The sequence below is a fragment of the Typha angustifolia genome, chromosome 6 (genome assembly GCF_048772165.1).
Source record: "Typha angustifolia cultivar Huaian chromosome 6, ASM4877216v1, whole genome shotgun sequence".
NCBI classification, from domain to species: Eukaryota; Viridiplantae; Streptophyta; class Magnoliopsida; order Poales; family Typhaceae; genus Typha; species Typha angustifolia.
This window is the reverse complement of record NC_133244.1, coordinates 1877992-1898090: the sequence shown is the minus strand read 5'-3', so window position 1 is coordinate 1898090 and position 20099 is coordinate 1877992. Positions and strand designations below refer to the sequence as shown.

Genomic DNA, 20099 nt, shown 5'->3' with positions numbered 1-20099 from the left:
GAATACGAAAAAGCCTAGCGTTTAAGCCATGCTTAGGTCTCTTTCTGAACAAATGGTCATCCACAACCAGATGATGATGGAGATGATGTGGGAATTATGAGCGACAAGGGAAGCCATGGCGAACGAAAAATGCACCATCGACCCCACGACGCGAGTCCACCCTCGTGAACCCGCTGCCACTAGTTCAAAATTTGCACCCATAAGAGCCTCTACTGCCACCACCCTATGGGTATAGACAAGCACGGATGGTTCCACCATGCATAGTTGCAAGTGAGCCCAACCGACGAGTGAACCACTATGGAGATTGTCTTGGAGATCTAGATCCGTGGGTGAGGCAATACGAACCAGAATTGCGTCGAGTCAACCAAAATCGAATAAGGGATCATCAACTATTCATGGTGCATCGACCTCCGGTTAGACAAGTACTGGGATATGATTCGGATCGAGACAACAGTATCCGTGGGCAAATCGTGCATCTTGAATTTTCCAAGTTCAAAGGTGGTGATCCAATCGATTAGTTGTATAAGGCAAAATAATTCTTCACGTACCAGGGTACAGTGAAAGAATATAAGGTGACGCTTGCGAGCTTTCACCTTGAAGATGTGGCGGTTCATTGGTTTCGAGTAGCCAATGCCCATGAGACAATTGAAACTTGGGCCAACTTTTTTGTTGATATCACGCGGTGATTTGGAGCATCGAGGTATGAAGACTTCGATGCTCTCCTCTTGAAGACGGTGCTAAGGACCACGGTAGGGGCATACCAAGAAGAATTTGCCGGGATAAGTAGCCGATGCCAACCTCCATGGACGGATCAACAACTTCGCAGCACCTTCATATCCGGATTGTAGGGAGACATACAAGTCATCATGAGGGCTTTAAGGCCTAGAATGATAAGCTCTGATACCAAATTGATTGGTTCTCATACCAAAGAAAGGCTACGCAACGATTCCTTTAAGATCTTGATGTATTACAGAAATCAGTTCGCACAATCGTAGAAAAATATTCGTCAAATATTCTTCGGTAGTCAGAAAATTACAAAACTAATTGGGTTGGATCCGTATCCTGATCTACAACTTTTATATTTACGCCCTTCACATATTCGAACTGCAACTAGGATAAAAACACGGAAGAACATGGGTAATGGTGTTGGTGATGGGTGGTGAAGTGGATGTTAGGGTTCTGGATGGGTATGGAGATGAAGGTGGATTGTGAATGTGATTAAGAGAAGTAGACAAAATGAACAAAGTAGTCGAGATCCCAAAGAAGTTTGGAGAAAACTTACCAATGGTAGAGGTGGAAGGATGGTGAAGAGGGAGGAGGGAGAAGTCTAGAAAGAAGATAGGATGCAAGAAATCATTAATCCAATTCCATAATGAAGTTTGTTGCTATCCACATATTTATAGAGGCTAGCCAACAAGTCCTAAAACAATATGAAACCCTAATTCTAGAACTTTCCCATCGATCGCATTCGAACGCACCCGATCGCGTTCGAACGCATCAAAAAGCTCAATCTTTATATGTGCAAACGTGATGCAGACGTTTGAATGCGGGCATTCGAACGCGATCGCTCTTGCGTTTGAGTGCGACCTATAGGAATTTTATTTTAATAAAAATAAATAACTAATACAGTAAGAAAAGATCCTAACTAAGCGTATCATAAAACCTTAAAGGAGGCCTTCGAAGATGTAGTACTCATGGAAGACAAACATCGAACCATGAAGTTACACCTCAAATAGAATTAGACGAGCCAAGTAAGCTGCAATTCAGCTCAACCAACCATTGCGGCAGGAAATGTTACCGGAGTACCAAGAACCGCTGCTGCAATGGTGCCTCCTCGAGCACCCTTGAAGCTCTTCCAAGATGTAAAGTACGCACCTAGAGGTCCGGACGAGCACTCACACCTGCTCAAGTGGAGGAATGAAGAGACAAAGGCCTATACTTTCGTTGTGATGAGAAGTTTGTATACGATCATCGTTGCGCTAAACCGATTTGATCAGTGATGCTAATAGATGGATTGGAGGAGGTAGAGGATGAGATTTCAACTGAAAATGAAGGTGTGGCTGGACAGCAAGGAGCTGTAGCTGAGGAGTAACCCATGGAGGACATGATAGCCGAAATCTTCCTGCACACCTATTCAGGGATAGTTGTGCTAAAGACTTTGCGAGTAAACGGTATAGTCAAGAAAACCACAGTGAGAATCTTGATCGACACCTGGTTCACCCACAACTTCATAAATAAGAGACTTCTTAAAAAGATTGGGCTCGAGTCGGAATCCACGGACGAGTTCGATGTGGCAATTGATTAGAGATGGCACCACATTGCGGACAGATTTCATTTGTGGAAGTGTGGAATTGAAGGTGCAAGGCCAAACTTTCACATTGGATCTTTATCCGTTGGCCTTGCGAGGTGCCGACATTGTCTTGGAGACCCAATGGCTTCAAAGCTTGGGGCCCATAAAATTTAATTTTTCAAACCTCACATTTATATTTCAGAGGAATGGTCGAAGAGTGCCGCTGGATGGAAACCAACTGCGGTAAGGGCCAACGTTACAACTACTATTGGGACTTCCATGTGTAGGGGACCGAGCTCTACTCTTCCAAATGGCTATTGCTGAACTAGAACATCTACCATCAAGGGAAATACCTGCTGACATGCAAGAGCTGCTCCAAGAATTCAAGGATCCATCACATTCAGATCATTCTAGGCTCTGAACTAGTAAATGTTCGGCCATATCGGTACCTACATGTCCAGAAGGAGGAGATCAGCAAATTGGTGGTGGAAATGCTAGAGCAAGGGATTATTTTGATATGATTCCGACTTCACCGATGTCGTCTTGAGCATAGATACACTTTAAGGGTGTCTTTGTTTCTTATTTTAGTATTTAATTCATAGAAAAACAAGTTTTCTGTATGTTGCGTTCGAACGTGAGTGGAGTGCATTCGAACGCGCTTGTGAACACCTACAATAAATTCACACATATAGAGAGTGTGAAATGTGCATTCGAACGCCGCGTTCAAACGCGCCTGCGAATGCTTGCATCGCGTTCGCACATATAGAGAATGAACACGGTCAGCGAAAATTTACTGTTTTAGGGTTAATAATTGCCATTTTTGAATTGTTTGGTTAGCCTCTAAAGGTGTGGATGGCAACCATGGAATCATTATTGAATGAATTGAGTTTTGCCTTGTCTCCTTCGTCTTCATCTCTCCCGTTCTCTCGTTTCCTGGTGTTGCCTCGTCTAGCCAATCACCCTAGTCCCTCAGGGGCGGCCCACTTCTCCCCTTCTTCCAATCTATCTATCACTTTGCCCTAACCCTTCCATCACCCATAAACTTTCTATCTCCACGTACTTACTGGTGCCATCCCATTAACATCGGTCCACCAACCTTCACCAACACCAAGGATCTCGTGCCTCCATCCACGGATCCTTAGACAGACTTCTTGATGTTTGTCCACTAATCAGACGATACCTCGAGATCCCATCTCCCGATTTGCCTAAAACTTGATTTATTAGAAATATCTTTTCTGGGGATACGGCATATCAAAATCTCACGTCGATCCGACGGCGAAATCTTTCGGGATCTATTTTCAAAGTTCCTGTCAGATCCTATCCAGATTTGAAAATCATAATAGATCGAGCATTGGTCAAAAGGGGAGATCCTATCAAGCTGGTATCAGAGCCACCATTTCTCGTACACGAGCTTCCTATGACGACAACCAGAGCCATAGCTACACAGCGAGATGAGGAAAAAGAGATTCACCCAATAAAGGAGGGGGAAACGATTGCGGGGACTTCCACCCGCAAAACCACCTGACCAAATCGGAATACGGAAGAGCCTAACGTTCAAGCCATGTTTGTGTCTCTTTCCAACCAAATGTCCATCAACAACCAGATGATGATGGAGATGATGTAGGAATTACGGGTGACAAGGGAAGCCATGGCGAACGGGAATACACCATCGACCCCAGGACGTGAGTCCACCCCCATGAACCCGCTGCCACCGGTCTAGAATTTGCATCCACAACAGCCTTTGCTGCCACCACCCTATGGGCAGAGACAAGCAAGGATGGTTCCACCAGGCCTAGTTGTAGGTGAGCCCATCCGATGAGCAAACCACTTTGGAGATTGCCTTGGAGATCTTGATCCGTGGTTGGGGCAATACGAACCGAAACCACGTTGAGTTAATTAAAACTGAAGGAGGGATCATCAACCATTCATGGTGCATCCTCCTCTAATTAGACAAGGACTTGGATATGATACAGATCGAGATAACGGTATCCATGGGCAAATCGTGCGTCTCGAATCTCCAAGTTCAAAGGTGGCGATCCGATCGATTAGCTATATAGGGCAAAATAATTCTTCGCGTACTAGGGTACAACGAAAGAATATAAGGTGATACTTGCGAGCTTTCACCTTGAAGATGTGGCGCTTCACTAGTTTCGAGCAGCCAAGGCACATGAGACGATTGAAACTTGGGCCGACTTTTCCGTCGATATCACGCGGCGATTTGGAGCATTGGGGTATGAAGACTTCGATGCTCTCCTCTCAAAGACGATACAAAGGACCAAGACTGGGGCATACCAAGAAGAATTGGAGAGGATAAGTAGCCGATGCTAACCCCTATGGACGAATCAACAACTTCGCAGCACCTTCATCTCCAGGTTGTGAGGAGACATACAAGCTGACTTGAGGGCTTTAAGGCCTAGAACCTTAAAGGAGGTCTTCGAAGATGTAGTATTCATGGAAGACAAACATCGAGCCATGAAGTTACACCTCAAACAAAATTAGACAAGCCAAGAAAGACACAATCCAATTCAACAAACCAAAACAGTAGGACATGTAACCAACGTACTATTATGCTCTAATACCCAATTGATGGGTTCTTGTACCAAAAGATCAACTACGGAACAATTCCTTAAGATCTAAATGCATTACATAAATCAGTCCGCATAATCGTGGGAAAATATTTTTTAGATATTTTATGGTAGTTAGAAAATTACAAAACCAATTGAGTTAGGTCCGTAACTTCCTAATTTACAACTTTTGTATTTATGCCCTTCGCATATTCGAATTGTAGCAGGGATGAAAATACTAAATATCGTGGGTGATGGTGGTGGTGACGGGTGGAGTGGATGTTAGGGTTATGGATGGATATGGAGAGAAGGTGGACTGTGGATGTGATTAAGGAAGTAGAAGAAGGGAACGAAGTGGTCGAGATCCCAAAGAAAAGTGGTGACTCGATAGTAGAGGGAGATTAGAAGTTAGGAGAAACCTTGCCAACGGTAGAGGTGGAAGGATAGTGAAGAGGGAGGAGGAAGAAGTCTAGAGAGAAGATAGGAGGCAAGAAATCAATATCCAATTCCATAATGAAGTTGGCTGCCATCCACATATTTATAGAGACTAGCCAACATGTCCTAAAACAATATGAAACCCTAATTCTAGAACTTTCCCTTCGATTGCGTTCGAACGCACAATATGCATTCTTTGTATTTGCGAACCTGATGTAGGCGTTCACAAGGACGTTCGAACGCGACCCCTCCTGCGTTCGAACGCGACCTACAAAAATTTTATTTTAGTGAAAATAAACACCTAATGCACTAAGAAAATATCCTAACTAAGTGTATCACGTACCAAGAACTGCTGCTGCAATGGAGCCTTCTCGAGCACCGCTGAAGCCCTCTCAAGATGTGAAGTATGCGCCAAGGGGTCCGGGATGAGTACTCACACTTGCTCAAGTGGAGGAACAAAGAGCCAAAGGCCTATGCTTTCATTGTGATGAGAAGTTTGTACCCAGGCATCGCTATGCTAAACTGATGGGATCCGTGATGCTAATGAACGGATTGGAGGAGGTTAAGGATGAGATTGCAGATGAAGATGAGGGTGTGGCTGGACAGGAAGGACGATCGTGTCAGATCGGGATCACATCTTCATCAGCGAGTTTTGGTTCGAGTTCTTCAGATTGCAAGGGACTTGAGTCAACCTTAGTTTAGCTTATCACCCCGAGATGGATGGCCAAACCGAGGTGGTGAATCGTAGACTAGAGCAATACTTGTGATGCTTTGTGGTGGACCGACCAAAGGATTTGGTCAAATTCCTTTCATGGGCCGAGTGGTCATACAATACAGCTCATCACTCTAGCATCGGCATGACCCCATTTGAGGCGGTTTATGGGCACACTCACCCTGTCTTGCGTGCCTACGATAGACTCGCGATGGCGGATAGGACCGAACTCGACTTGGAACTTGCTGATTGAGATGAAACCTGAAGATGGCTCAAGATTCACTTAGCATTAGCCCAAAACCGCATGAAGAAGACTCATGACCAAGGCCGACATGAGCGAGAGTTTAAGGTTGATCAATTGGTGTTCGTTTGAGCTGAACCGTACCGTCAATCCACATTGAGGCCAATTTTGAACCAGAAGTTGGGTCACAAGTTCTATGGTCCGTAACGAGTGCTACAACGAATTGGTCGAGTGGCTTACGGGTTGGACCTAACCGAGGGAACCTAGATCCATTCGGTTTTCCATGTATCGGCATTGAAGGCCTAGATCGGGCCTAACCATATGGTGGGTTCGGCCTTGCCCTAACCAATGGAGGTAGATAGCCCAACTGAACCGATCCGAGTCTTAGGTCGTAGGAGAAGACGCCATGGATCTAGATTGGAGACAGAAGTGCTGATCGAATGGCTAGGCAAGCCCACTGACAAGTCTGCCTGGGAGTTAGAGTCAGATATCATGGATCGCTTCCCTAATTTCACACCTCGAGGATAAGGTTGCAGAAGCATGGTGGATTGATATGATTCAGACTTCACCGATGTCATCTCAAGCATGGATACACTTTAGTGGTATCTTTGTTTCTTATTTTAGTATTTAATTCATAGAAAAATAAGTTTTCTATATGTCGCGTTCGAACGTGGGTGGAGTGCGTTTGAACGCGCTTATAAACACCTGCATCAAGTTCACACATACAGAGAGTGCGAAATCTGCAATCGAACACCACGTTCGAATGCGCCTGGGAACACCTGCATCGTATTCACATATACAGCGAATGCAAAATATGCGTTCGAACGCGATCGAGCGTGTTCGAATGCAGTTGGCAAAACTTTACTATTTTAGGGTTAATAATTGCTATTTTTGAATTGTTTGGTTAGCCTCTAAAGGTGTGGATGGCAACTATAGAATCATTATTGAATGAACTGAGTTTTGCCTTGTCTTATTCGTCTTGTTCTCTCCTATTCTCCCGTTCCCCGACATCACTGCTTCTAGCCCCCCTCATCCGGCCAATCACCCTAGTCCCTTAGGGGCGGGCGGCCCACTCCTTCCCCTTCTTCCAATCTATCTATCACTTTGCCCTAACCCTTCCATCACCCATAACCTTTCCATCTCGTGCCTCCATCCATGGATCCTTAGATAAACTCCCTGTTCATCCACTAATCGAACGATATCTCAAAATCCTACCACCTGATTCATCTGAAACTTGATTTGTTGGAAAGCTATTTTTCTAGAGCTACAACATATCAAAATCTCATGTCAATCTGATGGCGAAATCTTTCGAGATCTATTTTCAATTTCCGTATCAGTTCCTATCTAGATTTGAAAATTGGCATAGATCGAGCCTTGGTTTAAAGGGGAGATCGTATCATATTCAACCGAGTAGAAGTGCCTACTCATCATTGGTGCTGTTGGTTCGAAAGAAGGATCGGAGTTGGCGGTTTTATGTCGACTACCGAGCCTTGAATGCGATCACCGTCAAAGATCGGTACCTATTACCAGTGATTAAGGAGTTGCTGGACGAACTTATGGGGTCGGCTTACTTCAACAAACTTGACTTAAGAGTGGGGTACTATCAAATCCGCGTCGACCTAGAAGATATACAGAAAACGGTGTTTCGAACTCACGATGGCCATTATGAGTTCCGAGTCATACCGTTTGGGCTCACCAATGCACCAGATACCTTCCAAGGGCTTATGAATGACCTTTTTGGCCCACTCTTGCGTCGGTACATGCTCGTCTTCCTTGACGATATTCTAGTGTATAGTAGGAATTGGAGCGAGCACTTGCGGCATGTGCATGAGGTGTTGAATATTTTATGACAAAATCAGTTAAAAGTCAAGATAAGCAAGTGTCTACGAGGTGAGCCACGAGTGGAGTACTTGGGTCATATAATCTCAGTGAGAGGAGTGGAAGCCAATCCAAGCAAGATCAAAAATATGGTGGACTGGCCGATTCCCACTAATCAGCAGGAATTAAGGGGATTCCTTGGGTTGACGGGGTACAATCGGTGATTCATTGCCAACTACAGCAAGATTGTTGCCCCACTGACCTCCTTACTCAGAAAAGGAGGGTTCTAATGGATAGGCAAGGCGATGGAGGCTTTTGAAGCATAGAAGACAACCATTTCTATCGCACCAGTTTTAGCTCTACTGGATTTTAGCAAGCCCTTTGTTGTGGAATGCGATGCTTCAGGTGAGGGTATTGGAGCTATTTTGATGCAAGAGGGCAGGCCTGTGATATATATGAGCAAGGCATTGTCGAACCAGTCGCGACAGCTATGCACCTACAAGCATGAAATGCTAGCAATTCTACATGCTATCACCAAATGGCGACCATACTTGATTGGCCAACGGTTTACTATCCGCATGGACCAGCATAACTTACTCTACTTCATGGAGCAACATGTGCATACCTCAGCAGAACAATGGTGGGTCACAAAACTCCTTGGGTACGACTACGAGCTAGTCTACAAGAAGGGGATCGAGAACCGAGCGGCCGATGCACTTTCACGCCAACCGGACACAAGTGAGCTCGCTTCCTTTTCAGCACCAACCCTTCCTCTATTTTCATATATGTGAGGAACCAGTGCAGAGGATCAAGTCATGGAGGAGCTTGAGTCACAATTCAACGATCGCTTCCCTAATTTCACACCTTAAGGACAAGGTTACGAATATATGCTGGATTGATACTATTTGGACTAAACCGATTTTGTCTCCAGTATGGCAACACTTTAGGGGTGTCTTTTATTCTTGTTTTAGTGTTTAATTTATAGAAAAATAAGTTTTTTATATGTCGCGTTCGAACCCACATCCTACCCTTTCTTCCAATCTATCTATCACTTTGTCCTAACCCCTTCCATCATCTATAATCCTTCCACCTCCACTTACTCACTGGTGCCACCCCATTATCGTTGGTCCACCTCCCTCCACCACCACTAAGGATCTCGTGCTTCCATCCACGGATCCAAAGATAGACTCCCTGACGTTCGTCCACTAATCGGACGATATCTTAAGATCCCACCGTCCAATCTCGCTTGAAACTAGATTTTTTGGAAAGTTCCTTTTTGGCGCTACAATATATCAAAATTTCACATCGATCCAATAGCTTCTTCTTTCGGGATTTATTTTCAAAGTTCTACGTCAGATCCTATCCAGATTTAAAAATCGAAATAGATCACACCTTAGCTCAAGGGGAGATCATATCAAAGCCGATGGTGGGTTCCACCTCAAGCCCAATTCTCTATATGAGCCACTCGTCCAAGAAATTGTGTGTGTTTCCTATGTCGATGAGAGGGCGCACACATTGTTTCTTGACTAGTCTGTCCACTCGTAGGGTCTTCGAGGCGATCGTGCTAGAATAAGCATGCATGGATATCTTGGCTGGTACCTCTTCCTCTAGCTCCCCATATGTATCATCTCCGACCTCCTTAGTCAACAAGCCATCACCATCAAGCTCCTCTGTGTCATCCTCATGCCCATCGATCAACATAATGCTACCCGTCTGATGGGCTCTAATACCAATAATAAGCTATGATACCAAATTGATAGGCTCTAATACCAATTTGATAGGCTCTGATACCAATTTGATATGCTCTAATACCAAATTGATGGGTTCTCGTACCAAAGATAGGCTATGCAACAATTTCTCTAAGATCTGGATGTATTATAGGAATCAGTCAACGCAATCATGGGAAAATACTCATCCGATATTCTTCGGTAGTCAGAAAATTACAAAACTAATTGGGTTAGATCTATAACTTCCTGATCTATAACTTTCGTATTTACGCCTTTCACAGATTCGAATTGAAACTGGGACGAAAATATGAAAGAATGTGGGTGAAGGTGGTGGTGACAGGTGGAGTGGATGTTAGGGTTATGGATGGGTAAGGAGATGAAGGTGGATTGTGGATGTGATTAAGAAAGTAGACGAAGGGAACGAAGTGGTCGAGATCCCAAAGAAGAGGGGTGGCTCGACAGTTGAGGGAGATTAGAAGTTAGAAGAAACATTGTCAACTGTAAAGGTGGAAGGATGGTGAAGAGGAAAGAGGGAGAGAGTCTAGAGAGAAGATAGGAGGCAAGAAACCAATAATCCAATATCATAATGTAGTTGGTTGCCATCCACATATTTATAGAGGCGAGCCAATAAGTTCTAAAACAATATAAAACCCTAATTCTAGAGGATTCCTATCGATCACGTTCAAACGCACTCAAAAAGCTCCATCTCTGGATGTGCGAATGTGATGCAGGTATTCGAACGTGAGCATTTGAACTCACCCAACCGCATTCGAACGCACAATATGCATTCTCTATGTTTGTGAACCTGATGCAGGCGTTCACAAGGGCATTCGAACGCGACCCCTCCTGCGTTCGAATGCGACATACATGAATTTTATTTTAATAACTAAAAGTGTATCACCATCGCCTTGGCATAACAATGGCCCGGAGTGAACCTCTCATCGCATCTGAAACATAATCCCTTGGCTCATTGCTCTTCCACCTATGCAAGTGTAAGAGTGTGGACCTTTGGGGGTGCTTCACCTCCTCATACTCTTGGCATAAGCCTTGGAATGGCCCGCAACCCTATTGTGGCCGCTGGTGCTCTAGGAACTGTACTCGACGCGCCAATTGTCCCAATTGCCCAAGGCCTAAACCTAATTGCATCTTCCATTGTTCCTTGATAAATAAAAAATTGTCCAGCACAAAAAATTCAATCCAAAGGATTACCTCCTTGAAACTTAGGGAACTCGAGCCTCATCGTTCTTTCGCATATAGGATTATCATGCCCCACATCATACATGAGTTCGGGTCCATTGGTAGGAGGATGTAGAATTGGTATATAATTTTCTTGGTGCCTCTGATCATCTCTCTCGTGGTGCTTATCATGACCATCTCGGTTCAGCCAGCTAGCATCCACCTCGACGCGGTTGGGATTAAGATCTGGATGCGCCCACTTCGCACCCCTTGGTAGATCATAGGGACCTTGGTAAGGTCCTCTAGGGCCATTGGGTGGTGGCTGCAAGGGTTCATTTTGGGCAAGGGTTGCCCTAGCTCTCATCTCTTCCTGGTTGCAAGGGTTGCCCTGGTTGAGGCAACACCGTCGTAGTTGGATTTGTTGGCGCTGGAATTTCTAGCATGCGCATGGTGGCTGTGAGGTTCCGCAATTCTTCCCTCCTACCTCTTATCTCTTCCTGGTGCGTCCATTGTAGATCCATCATTTGTTGGAAGAGGGAGACCAAGGTTGGATCCATATTAGGCACCAAAACAGTTGAGGTCGTGCTCACGCTTGCATCTGCTGTAGCTGTCGATGTTGAGGGCGTATTAGGTTTGGTCTCCATGGGTACCTCCATTGTGGTGCATCGATTGGCCATTGCTCTTGTGGTGGTTATGAGTCTGAGAACTGGTGGCTCTAACACCACTGATGTGATCTTGATATTAATGGACAATATTTAGGAATAAAGGAGAAGAGAAGAAGAGAAAGGATAGGGCCTTTCCTATGGGTCTAGGGGGATAGGCCAAACGAGGAGATTAGATACGGTGTAGCCATGGTGGGAGAGAATGAGAGAGGAGAGAAGTTTTGGGGGAAGGAACTTAATTCATTCAATAATGATCATAATGTTGCCTTCACCTAATAAGCAAAATAATCAAAAGAAAGCCCTAGAAAGAGTGCAAGTTCGCCGATCGTGTTTGACGCATTTGAACGTGCTAAATGCGTTCACTATGTTTGCAAACGTGTGTAGGTGTTTGAACATGGGCGTTTGAACACGATCGAATGTGCTAAACACGTCCATTGTATTTGCGAACATATGCAAGCGTTCGAACGCGACTTATAGAAAAATTTTATTTCAGAAATAAATAAAAAAAATTTAGCCCGAGATAACTAGATCCCATCACAGTCATATCACCCTCTTACCACCATCTTAATATCTGGAAGAAGTTTGACTCTTATCAATCGATAGTATAATCTTCTATCACTTGATGAATAATATGCATGATTGTTTAGGATCCCCATATTGAAATCTCAAGTGTAGGCTTTACTGGGATACTATAATATAATCCCCCTTCCTTCTACCTTGGTTTGTGAAGTGTCAGGTATTGTGAAGATGTAGAGGTCTTACCTCTTCATGGCAATGCACAGTGTTATTGTCATGTTATTAGGTAATCAGGGTATCAACATAGTGATAAACAAATATATTTCAGACGCCATCATAATGAAATAAATATGAGATACACATTTAACATGTAATCATATAAGCCATCAACTTGGCAATTCACTCACACATGGACATCATAATCACGAAATAAATGTGTTATAATAACCATGCTACCTTGAATAATATAAACAATAAAATGTAATGACAAGTATTGTACGGTATGAACCATCTGGTATCATCTATTACTTCTATCATATAATATACATGGTCATTTCTTATGTAGCTATATTGCCAATTACAATCATTATTTAATAGTAAGGGGATAGTCCACTTGCCTAAAAATGCTAATTTTGTGATGATGAAGAATCTAAACCTGATCTACATGGGGTTCATATTGGTTCTAGGAAGATCTACATGGGGTTCATATTGGTTCTAGGAAGATCTACAATAAAACACGGAGTCTCATGAGCTCGACTCGGGTCTGGGCTGGTTGGCGAAAAAGCCCGTGGCTTGTGAGCCTTGTGAGCTCAGCTCGAGCTTGGCTCAAGCTCTAAATGAGCCAACGGTTGGTATGATCTTTATACGTGAAAGAAAATACTCTGGCCTCCAAGTCTTTAACCTTCATCTCCCCAAACCCATTGATCAGACCATCTTCATCACCCTAAGCCCTCTCTACCAAAACCTGAAACCTATCTTCACCGATCACACTCACCGTTGAAATCCCCCATCTTCATTAGTCATCAATCACTATGGAAATCAAAAACCCATCTCCATCTTCACCACCAAAATCCATCTCCACCATCAAGCTTGGTACATTTACACCACCTCCAAGCTCCTAGTAAACTCGTCTTCTGAAACCCATCTTCACCACCGACCATTTGCATCTTTATCGCCGACCCTTCTCCACTGCTCAAGCTTGGCTTGTTTACACCATCTCTAAGCTCCTCATAAGCTCGGCTCATGAAATCCATCTTTGCCATCAAAGGCACCGACCATCTCCATCTACTAAACCCATCTCATTCTCCACCGCTCAAGGTCAGTTAGTAATCTTTACAACGATCAGTTAATAAACTTGATGCAGAGTTGATCTTTCTATCCGATAAAGATCAACTATATGCAAGAAAATAAAAGGGATCTAAATGGTTTTTCCTGCTCAGGAAATAAATTTGTGTTTTACATCATAAGCTTATTTTTTTCCTTCAAAATTTGAGTGAAGGAAACAATTTATCTTAACATTTTCTTTTGGTTAAATATGGATCTTACAGTTGAGAATGAAAATGATCTAGGTAATAGATTTGGATTTGATCTTTGTCGGACAAATTAAGCAACACGTGTCCGACTAGAACTTTCCTTCTCACCAATATAAGAGTAATAAAATAAGAGGTACACCATTCTAGCAGGAATCCATACTTAAGAATTGTTGGCTGGCATCTATTGAGTTGTCTTCCTGTAATTCTGAAGTTCATTCATTTACAACTATTATGTTGCTATGGCTGTATTTGATGCTACTACTTTTCACATCTGACTTCGCTTGGTGCTGTTTCCCAACAATGCTATTCTCCCTGAGGGTCAGCATCACCATTGTCTGGACTTTGCTGAATTAGGTGGAACAGCTAGCTACAGTTATGGAATGAGTATAATCTTTTTAAAGCCAAACAAATTGCCTACATTCGAATCTATTTATTTTTTTCGGTAGCTGCTGTTATGGTTAGTTCCATTTGGTCTTTCTAAGTTCTGAGTTTGGGATTTGCTTTCTTATTTAACCTTTTAAGATGATTTATAATTTTATAGAACATAATTTATATTATTAGTGTGAAAGAGAAATAGACATAGTGTGCTAAGAGTTGGCCTTAGTAGAGCAGTCCGCTAGGATTGGATTTTCTTTCTCCCATCTACTAAAGGTTTTCTCCACCTGCGGCTATCGTCGGCGTCTTTCTTCCTCTCCCCTCCTCCCAGCTAAGGCTGGGAAGAAGGGGGAGTTTTATTTCTCTTCATGAGAGAAATATCTTACCACGAAGAAGAAAAGACTAAGGCAGAGGAAAGTAAGAGGGTAAAGAGTGATGCTACCGACCGGTGAGAAGTATGTAGTATTCGATTTACAAAATCAAAGAGATGCAAAATTTATGCAAAAATCCTTTTGACCTAGCTCCCAAGCTTGGTGAAATATCATGTTCTAAATAAGCTTTTGAAGTTCGACCATCATTGCTTTAACAACCAGTGCAGTGTTTAACCCAATCGATATCTAAAAAGAAATTATTAAACCTCCACCCTACTTTTAGCTGGGATTAAAAAACATAATGAAAAAGGTAAAGGAATTCGAAAATCCCTTTTCAATAGAATCCTGAAAATCTCTTGTAACATATACAAAATGAGAGTAAATGCGCACGGATCTCTATGATCATAGTAAATTATCAAATATAATTAGAGCTAATCTAAACTCAACTAATCTATATACTATCCCTACTAGCTCTGCCTTGAAATTATTTAAAATCATTTGAATCAATAGGATATAAAATGGGTAAGAAAAAAAGTTTATTAAATGAACCGAGACACGAGGGAGAACACTGTATGGATACCTTATATATGAGTGACTATGACTGGTGTATATATGTATCTTCCTCAGTTGCACCTTAATTGTCAATACAAACCACAAAACAAAACAACACAAAACGAAACAAAACCTGAGAAATTATGAGTCAAACTATCCTCTTGGATAACTCATCCAGTAGGTTATTCATGTACTACCCCAACCACGTAGAGCCAGAGGACCAAAGAAATTTACAACATGAGCACGAAGACATGTAATCCCAAATAAATAGATGACCTGAGCAGTTAGATGTCAAGAAATAAATAATTAGTCCATGCTGTTCAATTATGAATGTCTCTAAAGAGTTATACAACATAAGACATTTAAAGGAGGAAAGTCTCAAATTAAAATAAAAAAAGTATTGTTGAAACGTCCTGATAATTTCAACAAGAATTCATCTAAAACAAGATACACGACTAAAGTAGTCAAATATTAAGGAATACACAATTTTGCACACTTAAATATGCAATCATCTCAAGAAGCACACGTCGTAAGAATTTCAGCAAGAATTCACCTCAAACAAGATACACAAGCTAATTAAGTAGTCAAATACCAAGTGTGCAATCTTGCACATTTAAATACAAAACCATCTCAAGAAAATATCAAAGCCTGAGTGTTTAAACAAGTAAACCAATGCATCCATGGGTATCCTTCTCCTCTCTACATGAGAGCTTTCTCTATCTCCTCAAAGATATCTCCCTCTCACTCTTAGTCTGCCTCATCTGATCTCTCCCATGTTTACCACCTCTCTTTAACTTACCTCCTTCTCTTTACATTCCTACAACTTGGCTCAATTCTCCATCCTCAGACTCCCTCAGCTCTAGTAAAAAGCAGAGCCTACCGCCCCCTAGAAATGGACTTCGAGGAAGCTCTCCTCAAAAAATTCTCTGACCTCCTCGAAGGTGACACAATGGAAGAGGCAATCAATCTAGAGGAGGAAAACACTATCTCTTCAAGAAGACCTCACATGTGTCTTATTGGTAAATTATTCACCTCAAGACCTCACAACCCAACCGGCTTGAAGGCAGTTTTCATGAAAGCCTAGGTTCCTGAAGGAAAGCTCGAGTTTATTGAAGCCAGCAAGAACATATACTTGATGACCTTTGAACTTGAGATCGATCGCCGGAAGGCTTGGTATGGTGCTCCATGGTCTTTTAACCGGGACCTCTTTGCTCTTGCTTATTTTTAGCCTAACAAACCAGTGCAGTCTTGGACTTTCTCCCACATTGAGTTCTGGGTTCAATTCCATGGTCTCCCTCTACAGTATTTATCAACCACAACAACTCGAGTATTAGCGAAAAAGGTGGGCTACCCCATTCCCTCTGATTCTCTGGACGAAACGAAATGGTCGAGGTTTATTAGGACCCGTATTAATGTGAATATTATAAAACCTCTTATTTCGACACTCACGGTTTTCCCTCCTTAACGGCTCCAAGAGATATCAGTTATGTACGAATGCCTACCCCGGCACTATTCGTTCTACGCCCTCATTGGCCACAAGTTGCCGGAGTGTCCTCGAAGAGGTGAGCTCGAGATGAAGATAACTGACGAGTTCCCCCCCCCTCATTTACCAAAAACTTCTTGAAATGCTAAAGCCCAAGTTCCTCCATTTGAGTACCTCACAGTCGGCGAATGAGCATCGCTATCTTAAATGGGTAAGTAGAACCTTCGATAAAGCTAGTGCTTCCCTAAGAGATGCCCATCTCCCAGCTCCCTTGTCGCCGGCGCCTTTCGTTGCTACTGGTGTAGCGTCGGCCATGACCAACTTCCTACCTCCTTTGAAAGAGACTGACACTGACAGCTCTAGCAAATCTTCCCAGGTAGGTACCCCTATGCCATCAAGCATCTCCCTCCCTAAATACATCCAATCCTCTCCATTGATGCATCCTCCACTCGTCGAGTTTAACACTCCATCCCCTAGTAGCAGCAACCCCACTCTCTTTTTGACAACTAAGCCTCCTCCAACACTCCCAGACTTGACAACTAGGACCTCCCCCCCCCGAAGTCCAATCCCAACGGTCATCTCGGACCTATCTAGTACCAGCAATCTAAATAAATCCATCTCCTCATGTCTCTACCGAGCCATGGAGGATACAACTATTCACATATCCATCCTCACTGCCCCAGCTACCATAACCCTCAGAAATCCAAACACATATACTATCCAAAACCCAAAAGAGTTTATCAACTCGCTCACCCCACACTCTGACAGGCCCCACTCAATTGAACTCCAAACCCCTCCCTCTCCACATACTCGATGTGACTATCCTACTTCCACTATCTTTCAACTTGTAGAAACGGCTAACTCTTCTAAGTCTCCCCAACTATCACCCCCCATTGCCCCATCCAACTGCAAACCGGAAAGTGGGTCGTCAAGTAAAAGGAAGGTAGCTGTAGAAAATAGGTGGCCATCAAAGAAACATGCCGGCCTAGTCATCCTGCCTCCTAAGGCTAACCCTCCTGCCAATACTGCCAAAGTGGGGAGCACTGCTCCGCCGCCAGCAAAGCAATGAATATATTGGCCTGGAACTATCGCGGGTGTGGAGGCCTGGCGATAATCCGTAACATCAAAAGCATCCTTCACAGCACCGCTACTAAGCTGGCTTTCCTGTTTGAAATGAAATGCAACAGTGCCAAAGCCAACTCCATAATCTCCTCCCTTCCCCTTCGTCAGAGCTATGTTGTTAGTGCCCAGGGCCATTCTGGTGGGCTTTGGTTACTATGGGATGATTCAATTAAGTTGCAAGTTCTAGAAGCTTCATCTCAATTCATCTTTTCCACAATCAATGATCCCTCCTCTGCAACTGTCTGGATCTTTGGCGGGGTTTATGGTGACTCACACCATGGCCTGGATGATGTCTTGTGGGGCCGCATAAGACACTATGCGACTGGCCCAATCCCGTTCTGTTATATGGGTGACTTCAATGCCATCACTTCTACCTTTGAAAAGATTGGTGGCTTAGCTTCCTCCCTCTCCCGATGGACGATCTTCAGTAGCCGAATCGGCAATGCTGGTCTCAAGGATTTGGGATTTGCTGGCCCTGCCTTCACTTGGTCCAATAGGTGATCTACTAACTTCCTCATCCGGGAAAGAATAGATAGAACCCTTGTCTATGTTCCTTGGTACACAAAATTCATCAATGTCTGAGTATACCATCTTTCTGGCTATAAGCAGTGAGCACAATCCACTCCTTTTGATGCTTCAGCCGGCAAAGAGAAGAACCCCCTGTCGTTTCCGCTTTGAGCATTGGTGGACTGAACTCCATTCTTTTGCTCCCTTCTGTTAGCACAGTTGGTCCACCATTTTTGACCCAGGAGCCCCTATCTCTGAAAACATTCGGTCTTTCACTCACAGCATCAAACAATGTGCTTGCTCCAATACCCACAACCTTCAAAAGGAGATTATCTCAGTGGAAAGCGATATTCTTGCTCTGCAAAGCTGCAGTCACCCAGATAGATAAAAAGAAAACCTTCTTCGTTCCAAGCACGAAGCTCTCCTTCTTAGAAGTGAGATGTTTTGGAGCTAGCCCTCACGCATCAAGTGGCTCAAGCATGGAGATCAAAATACTAAATTCTTTCACTCTATTGCTTCCTACCATATGAGGAAGAAGGAAATCCTTCATCTGTTAGTGGAGGACGACAAGCTGATTTATAACTGTGACCTTATAAGAGATAAGTTTGTCTCTCACTTCCGTACTCTCTTTACGACAACTAATCTTCTATCTATCAAGGCTTTGGACCATATCGATTGGAGCACCTTTCCAAAGATATCCGAGGATGCCATCTGAACCTTAGGAGTATCCCTTCGGAAGATGAGATCTCCGCTATTGTGAAAGGATTAAGCCTGGATAAATTTCCTGGTCCGGACAGCTTGACGGCCAAATTCTTTCAACTCTTCTAGACTGACCTCAAATCTGCAATCTATCAGGCCATCAAAAATTTCTTCTCCACTAGCCTGCTTGATGAAGGCATAAATAAGACTATCATTGTCCTGATCAAAAAGAAAGACTCTTCAACAACAGTGAATGATTTCAGGCCTATTGGACTTTGCAATACCATCTACAAGATTATCTCGAAGCTTCTTGCAATGAGAACGAAGCATCTACTTCCGGATATGATTTTTGAAGCCTAGAAAGCCTTTGTTCCTGGCAGACAAATTCTAGATAACTAGGTTATTGCTCACGAAATAATGCACTTCCTTAACTCCTCTTGCAAGCAAGGAAGGATATTCTTGCTCAAGGTCGATTTGTCCAAGGCTTTTGATAGAATGGACTAGGAATTTTTGAGGGACTGCTTGAATCTTATGGCTTTCCCACGGACTACACCAACCTTATATTTCAATGCATCTTTTCCTCATCTCTAGCTGTCGAGGTCAACGGTCAAGCAAGTGGATTCTTCAAGCCCTCTAAGGGGCTGAGGCAAGGGTGCCCGCTTTCACCCTACCTATTCATCTTAGGCACCAACATCCTTTCCTTCTTCTTCAAGTTAGCTTCTGCGGAAGACACATTGAAAGGCATCAGAATTGATCAAACAGCCCCCACACACTCTCACCTATTATTCGCAGATGATCTCCTAATATTCAGTAAAAGCTCTTAGAAGGAGGCATTTGCTATATCCAAGATTATTAGACTATTCAGTGCCGTCTCTGGCCAAGTGGTAAACTTAGACAAGTCTTCCATTTACTTCAACAAGCATATGTCACCGACGAGTAAATCCATCGTGCTTAATACCCTAAACCTAAAGCCTCTACAGCAAGGTGATCGCTATCTTGGTAGTCCTCTCCTCCTTCCTTCTTCGAAGAGGCAGACCTACCAGTTCATTCTGGATAAAGTGAAAACTCGATTGGCAAGATGGAAATGCAATCTCCTATCTCATGCAGAAAGGCTCACTCTTATCAAATCCGTCCGGAGCGCTATTCCTACCTATTTCATGGCCTTAGTAGCCCTCCCCTAAACTATTGCTAAAGGGACTAAATCAAACTATAAGGAATTTCTAGTGGGGCTTCAACAGCAATAGTAGACATCTCTTCCTTTGCAAATGGGACCTTGTTTGCAAACCTACATCCTTGGGTGGCTTAGGAGTTCGGCAA

At 43.4% G+C, this 20099-nt stretch overlaps 1 protein-coding gene across 1 annotated transcript; it reads left to right on the top strand.

Moving 5' to 3' along the window:
• The first annotated feature begins 17519 nt into the window (after positions 1–17519).
• LOC140761191 (uncharacterized) lies at positions 17520–18077 on the top strand. Its single transcript, XM_073098412.1, has one exon. It carries the CDS (start codon positions 17520–17522, stop codon positions 18075–18077), a length of 558 nt encoding a protein of 185 aa, XP_072954513.1.
• Positions 18078–20099: the final 2022 nt, after the last annotated feature.

What these genes read in the sequence shown, in the direction of transcription:
- LOC140761191 (XM_073098412.1), top strand. Translation starts at nt 17,520, where the DNA reads ATGAATATATTGGCCTGGAACTATCGCGGGTGTGGAGGCCTGGCGATA.